Raw genomic sequence first — 7262 nt, 5'->3', positions numbered from 1 at the left:
TTTTAATAAATTTAAAAAGTTAAAATAATGCTTCCGTATATTGTTCCATACATATTCATATAAAAAATAGTAATAATAAATGTCATAAAAAGAACAAACTAAAAAATAAACAATTTATTTTTAATAAAAAATCATATTTTTACGACTGTCGGTGTTATTTTATTAAAAACATTATCATTATTTAAAATAATCATTAAAATATAAAAAATAAAAGAATTTATTAACGAAATTGTTAATGTTCCTTTGTTTTCAAATGTTTCACCACATTCTAATAAATTTTCAAATAGAATATTTTTATCAATTATTGACTTTTAAATTGATAATCCTCCTTATATGAAGCTTTATGATTCAAAAATAACCTTAATTTTATCAATATTATGTATAATTATTAATTTGTACTTTAATATATCCATATTTAGTTATCGATTTTGTATATTTTTAATGGAAGCTTGATATAGATTAAAGAATGCGATTTTTATTCCCTAAATTTATATTCTAATCATAATAAGTCTATTTATTAAAAAAAAATATTAATTTATATTTGAAATTAAAAATTATTACATCTATTTTTTCGAATAAAGTTCTGAAAGGATCAAAAAATAAAATTAATAAAGATGCTTTTTTTATTTTATTTTTTAATTTTTTTTTATATTATTATTTAATATTTTTATTTTTTATTTTTACATTTAAGTAATGTCCCGAATCTAAAAATAAATATTTCTTTTAAAATATATTATATAGTTATTAATTGAAATTATTTCCTCTCAAGTAAGAATAAACTAGAATAATATATTGTAATATATTCAGAAGCTTAAATTATAAAAGAAAATATCCATATAAAAACAAATGATATATATATCATATAAAAAATTTATAAAAAAGTAATCTCTGAATTTTAAAAAGGTTATGTTGAATCATCAAATACAATATCAGAATTAGAAATAATATTAATTTAAAATAAAAAAAAACTAAAAAATATCATAAAAAAAAAATTAGAAAAAATAGATAGATTCCTAAGAGCAAAAGTTTTATTTAAAATTTTTGGTAACTTACTTTTTTAATATATAAAAAAATATATACATATATATATATAAATATATATATTAATAAATATATATATTTATATTTATTTTTTTTATTATATATATTTATTTTATTTTTTTATTTTATAATTTATTATTTTTTATTAATATATTAATTAATAAATATTTTAAGATAATATATTATTTATCCATTTATTTTTATATTTATATTAAAAAATAATTACAGAAAAAAAATTAAAAATTATTATTAAGTAATTTTTATATATTTATATATATAATTATGTAAATTATTACATCAAGTATAAATAATTCCATGTAAATATCTGAATAACTTTGCAAAATTTCATAAACAGATACTAAAAAATAAGCAAAACAATAAAATGAAAAAATTAATTATAATAGCCACATGGAATTTTCATTATCAACACTTAATTTTATTATATTTTAAGATTCAGTTGTTTTAGTTATATCACTTTATATATTAATTTGTTTATATAATAAAATGATTTTGGTTACGGTTCCTTTATACTAGTTTGGCTACTAAATTTTTGAAATAAAATGAACCCAAAAAATAGGCTACCAATACTCGAACATATAAAAAATCCAATAAAAGTATATCTAACTTCAAATTATATTAAATATTTAATGAAATAGCTTAAAAAATAAAAATAAATTAAAAAATAATAAAAAATTAATAAAAATAATAAAAAATAATTAAAAACCCTATAAAAATTCCTAAAAAAGCAAAAATTAAGAAAAAATAAACATTTTATAATAAATCATTTATAATTAATTCTATTTTATTCATAATTACAGAATTTTTAATTAAATAATAATAATTTGTATTAGTAGGCATACATAGTCGATTAAAAAATATAACACTATCATAAATAATGATTTAATTTGATTTATCTAAACCTTTATTTTTATTTAATATTCCCATATTTAATTTACAATCTTTTACAATTGAATTAACTGCACATTTTAATTTACTATTTGGACTCGGTTGCCCTTATACTTATGGACATTCCTATACGCAAACATTTCTATATAAATAATCTTTATCTGGTGTTACAAAATATATATAAGGATATCGTTCAAGAGAACCTTTTCCACATTATCTTTAGTCAGGATCGTATGGATGTGATAATTTATCTGGATTTCCTTTTATCATTTAAAATATACCGATAGTTAAAGCTAATGATAATGTTATTACAAATGGAAATATCCAATTTGTATCTGTAGGTACTTTTGTATTGCTGTATTTAAATTATTTATTTAAATCATCCTATAAATTTTATTAACTTTATGTTTTATCAATCATACTATTATTTTATATGTTTTAAATATTTTTTATATTTAAATTTTATTTTTAAAATTTATAATTATATTTTTATTTTATTAATTTTTAATTTTTATTATTTTAAAAAAATATTTTCTTGAACAATATTATTTATTATAAAAAAATTAAAAATAATAAAATATTTAGTTAAAAAATAAAAATTAAATAAAAAATATTTTATTTTATTTGTTCGAAAATAAAACTTATTAATAATAAAAAAATATACATTTTATTTTATAATTCAAAACTCCTAAAATAATAAAAGAGAGGAGAATTTAATAAATATTGTAAAAACTAATATAAAATTAATGTAATTAATTACAACTAGTATCATCACAAAATAATATTAATAAAAAAGAAAATTAAAATTCCAAAAAAAACTCATTAAAGAAAAGTGTAAAATCAACTATTTAACTTATTGTCTAAATGTCATAAAAAAATATATTTAGTAAAATATTAATAAAACCTGTTATTAATAATACTAATTACACCTATTTTAAAATACTAAAAATAACTTTTATATTCACATTAAATATATATTATCAGATATAAAATGTATAAAATAGTTACCAAAAAAATATATGTGAAATAAATTTATTTCTTAATAAAATTTTTACAATATAAAATATACACATGTTTACATATATTTATTTTAATTATATATTTACATAATAGATACAAAATTAATAAATATATATTATATATTTATAATATAAAAGAATAAAATCTAAAAAGTAAGTAATCCACATAATAAATATAAAATGAAAAAATTAAAAAAAAAAAATATCATAAAAATAAAATAAAAATCAAGTCTAAAATTATTAAACAAGTTTAGAATTTTGCCATATTCCTTTAATACATAAACCCTAATGAATATAATAAGCACCTTCCCCGTGAACTTTTCCAGATTAAAAAATTCCAATAAATTTATCATTATTACAAAATATGAGTGTTCCATGTCCATGCATAACCCCATTTAAAAAGTTTCCAGTATAAAACTAACAAGAAGAAAATTCTTTTTCGGATAAATTTTTAAAATCAATATAATTTTAATAACAAACATTTTAATTTCTTAACCTTCCTTATCCATTATATAAATCATTTTGCCATTCTCCATTATAAATATCGATTCCAAACTCATCTTTAAGAATTCCATATCCATTTCTTTTTCCAGATTTCCATTCTCCTTCATAAATATAATTATTTGAATAATAACAGCAACCTGTTCCATGTCTCATTTTTCTTAAATATTCTCCTTCATATTTAATTATTATTAACTATTATTATTAAAAGCTAGTTTTTAAAGGCTTAATGTAACTATTTTTATCATTTATTTACTAATTATATGCTAATAATAGATTATTTAAGTCTATTTTTGTTTCATTTCTCTATTATTTTTATTATTATATTTATTTTTATTTAGGACTTGTATTAGTTGTTTGTGCTCTTTTTTCAAGCATTCTACTTATAACCTCTATTTGTTTTTAATTATTATAGATTTCTGCTTATTTCTTTTTTCCTAATAAATCTCTTTTGTGTTCTTAAAAGAAAGACTTTGGTTCAGCAGATTATCGATAAAAATCAGAGTTTAAGATTGGCTTTTTTTCTTTTTCTTCTTCTTGGAAATTTTCAATTGTTTATTTACTTTTATTTGCTGTTCTTTGGAGATTTTTATCATAAGTTTCTTAAAGTTTCGCGTTTTTCAAAGTATATAATAAACTTTCATTTTTATGAAGTAAATTTTTACTTCTCTATATACAATTAATGTACAATTAATCTAAAGTATTTTAGTCATTAATTTAACTCTAAAAACTATTTTATAAGCTAGAAATACTAGGGTTTTATTCAATTTTATTGCTAAGAGTTTAATTTATTACTAGATTTTATTAATTTCCTAAAATATCAAGGCTATATTAACCTTTTTTACGAAATTATGTTTAGTATTAATTATTAGAAAATTTCTAAGGTCTTTTTTTTTGAGCAGAGGATACTTTTTTATGAAAATCTTATTTTTTTTAAATAACTATATTTTATAATTATTATTCAATATTTTATTAGTTATTATTTATTTGTTATTCAGGGATTTCTTATTTTTAAATTTCATTAAAAAAAAGTATTTTTTACTAAAGTTAATTTATTTTATTTTTTATATCTAATTGTTATTCAGGCTGGCTTTATTTTTATGCATTAATATTTAAATAAGGTAGTTAATTTTAAATAAAGGTATCTTATTATTAAATTAATAAATCAAGATCTTAAACAATATTAGAATTTTGGCTTTTTAATACTTTATTCTCATCATTTATTTTTTTATTGATTTTTTTTAAATCATTTATTTCTTTCTCAGCTTTTTCTTATTTTTCTTTCCATTTTTTATTTAGAACTTCTTTTTTTTCGATTATTTCTTTTTACGTTTATTCAATAATTTCACACTTTTTTCTTAACATTTCGTTCTATTGTTTATACTATTCTAATATTTTATTTTCTAATTGTAGTTCTTCAATTTTTTATTCTAATTCTTATATAATTATTTTATTATTATGATTTAAAAATCGTTCCATTTCTTTTTTTGTTCTAATGTTTTTTATTCTAACTCTTTAATTAAATCTTCTAATATTTTTTCTTTTTCTTAATTCTTTTTATCTTTTATTTATAGTTTTTGATTATATTATTCGATTTAATTTTATTAATTTTCTATTTACATTTATAACTTTTTCAATTACTAATCTTTTATTTAACTTAATTAATTTTCAAATTTTAATTCTTTAAATTATGTATTTTCTTCTTAATATTATTCTGTTAATTATTTTTAGTTTTTAATCTAAAGTTGTAATAGTTTTATTTGATTTTGTAATATTATTACTGTCTAAGATTATTATTGTTCTTCTTTTATATCTTTTTATACATTTTGAACTTTATTGTTTTGCTATTATTTCTATAGTTAGCTTTTTAAATATATAATTTCTTCACTTAGTTATTATATTTTTTATTCATATTTTTCAATAGATAATTGTTTTTGATTATAATTATTTTATTAATTATCTTCTGCTAAATTTAGTATTTTTTCTTAATATTTTTATAAAGGATTTATATTAAAATCTTCATCTTCTTAAATAAATTTTATTTCTTATTCATAAAATTTTTTATATTTTTCTAAATTTTAAATATATTTTTATTATTCTTCTTTTTCTTTTATTAAATTTTTGAATTATTTTTCTATATTTTTAATCGTTTATTTATAAACTTTTTTTCGTTTTAAAATTAATTGTCTTTATCTTCCATTTATTAATTTATTTGATGATTTGCATCCTCAATATTTTATATATTATTATTATTTAATTAATCATTAATGTTTATTCCTTATAATTCTTTTATTTATAATTATATATATTATTTATATTATTCATATTCATTTAATATATTTTCATATAAGCTTTTATAATCTTTGTCTTTATCAATTTATTAATTATTACTTTATAATTATTTTATTATTTATTTTAATTATTCATTTTCTTTAATTGCATTCTTTTAAAAAAAATTTAAACAATTTCTTTTATTAAATTTTTACTTTAAATTATTTTTCAAAAGTCTTAAATATGGAAGAATCATCTTCAGCTTTTTCTTGCAAAGCAAAATTCAATTATTTTTATAAATTTTCGTCTTTTACTTCATTTTTATTTAATTCTTCTTTTAATTTCAAATTTTCATTTCTTTACATTTTACAAAAAAAGAAAAAAAAAAAAAAAAAAAATTAAAAAATAAATAATTAATACTTATATTCATCTCTTTCTTTTACAGTCTTTTTGAATTATTTTTCAATATTTTTATAAGAACTTTTAATTCCTTTAACTTCACTTTCAACAATTATTTTTTCCTTATTAATTAATTCGATTTCTTCCAAAAGTTTCTTCATTTCCTATTCAGAATTCGGATTTTTTTCTTTATTTAATCCCTATTAAATTACATCTTCTTTTATATTATCGAATTTGTTTTAAATATTTAAATATTCATATTTTAATTCTCCTAATTGTTCTTGTATTTAATTTTTTTCAAAATTTAACTACTCGATTTAATCTTAATATTAAGATTGTAATTTCTTGTTTATTATTTAGTTATTAAAATCACCTTCATTTTCTTAATTTTTCAATTAATTTAAATTATTTTAAAGTTATTATATTTATTAATCTTTTTCATTTTATTCTTGCTCTTATAATTATTTTTCTTTTAAAAGCTAATCTCTTTCTGCTATAGTTTTCTTTGTTTATTTTTTATATAAATAAATAAAATAATAATAATTGTTTATTCTCATATATTTTTTATAAATTTTTACTTTAAATTATTTTTAAAATGATTTAAAAGTAGATTAAAATTCAGAATTTTCTTATTAAATTTTTTATTTTTATTTTTCTATTTCTTCTTTTTCAAATAAAATATCTTTCAATTGTTTTAATATTTCTTCTTTTTCAGATTCTAAAACTTATTTTTCTTCAATTAATTAAGATTTTTATAATTAACCATCGAAAATTTAACTTAATTTATTCATTTCAGATTCTTATTTTAATTAATTCAATTATTATTATAAATCATTATATTTCTTTTATAATTCTTAATATTCTTTTTGTATTTATTGATAAGTACTTGTTATATTAGGATCTAATATTCCAGAGTTGACTTATTCTATTTATAATTATAAATTATCTTTTTCTTTAAGGGTTTTCTATTTATTTTATTTAAAAATAAAATAATAATTAAAATTAATATAAAAAGAAAAAAAATACCTTTAGTTGTTTCTCAATATTTTTATATGTTTGTTTAAAAGAAATATTTTCATCTGAAATTTATTATTTTTATTATTCAATTTGTTGATTAATTTGTAT

At 15.5% G+C, this 7262-nt stretch overlaps 1 protein-coding gene across 1 annotated transcript, besides 25 other annotated features; it reads right to left on the bottom strand. All coding sequences in view use genetic code 6, as the record gives it.

Annotated features, from left to right (window-relative positions):
• Window positions 1-104: 104 nt before the first annotated feature.
• Window positions 105-142: a microsatellite.
• Window positions 143-618: 476 nt separating this feature from the next.
• Window positions 619-682: a microsatellite.
• Window positions 620-683: a microsatellite.
• Window positions 627-682: a microsatellite.
• Window positions 684-1059: 376 nt separating the features above from the next.
• Window positions 1060-1119: a microsatellite.
• Window positions 1073-1126: a microsatellite.
• Window positions 1076-1121: a microsatellite.
• Window positions 1081-1120: a microsatellite.
• Window positions 1112-1196: a microsatellite.
• Window positions 1120-1170: a microsatellite.
• Window positions 1121-1168: a microsatellite.
• Window positions 1122-1201: a microsatellite.
• Window positions 1125-1197: a microsatellite.
• A 490-nt stretch (window positions 1202-1691) lies between the features above and the next one.
• Window positions 1692-1727: a microsatellite.
• Window positions 1699-1755: a microsatellite.
• Window positions 1700-1764: a microsatellite.
• A 626-nt stretch (window positions 1765-2390) lies between these two features.
• Window positions 2391-2467: a microsatellite.
• A 367-nt stretch (window positions 2468-2834) lies between these two features.
• Window positions 2835-2893: a microsatellite.
• Window positions 2894-3156: 263 nt separating this feature from the next.
• Window positions 3157-3194: a microsatellite.
• An 18-nt stretch (window positions 3195-3212) lies between these two features.
• On the bottom strand, window positions 3213-3871 carry IMG5_103130 (protein kinase domain protein; the record flags this gene model as incomplete). The annotated part of the gene is made up of 1 exon (XM_004035177.1): window positions 3213-3871. A coding segment is annotated over one exon (657 nt), but the record flags the coding sequence as incomplete, so codon positions are not given.
• A 539-nt stretch (window positions 3872-4410) lies between these two features.
• Window positions 4411-4451: a microsatellite.
• Window positions 4452-4572: 121 nt separating this feature from the next.
• Window positions 4573-4611: a microsatellite.
• A 431-nt stretch (window positions 4612-5042) lies between these two features.
• Window positions 5043-5091: a microsatellite.
• Window positions 5092-5756: 665 nt separating this feature from the next.
• Window positions 5757-5801: a microsatellite.
• Window positions 5757-5815: a microsatellite.
• Window positions 5816-6108: 293 nt separating this feature from the next.
• Window positions 6109-6151: a microsatellite.
• Window positions 6152-7262: the final 1111 nt, after the last annotated feature.

The sequence above is a fragment of the Ichthyophthirius multifiliis genome (assembly GCF_000220395.1).
Source record: "Ichthyophthirius multifiliis unplaced genomic scaffold scaff_1120509250858, whole genome shotgun sequence".
NCBI lineage: Eukaryota > Ciliophora > Oligohymenophorea > Hymenostomatida > Ichthyophthirius > Ichthyophthirius multifiliis.
Note: the sequence above shows the minus strand (reverse complement) of the source record. Positions and strands in the feature narration are given on the sequence as shown.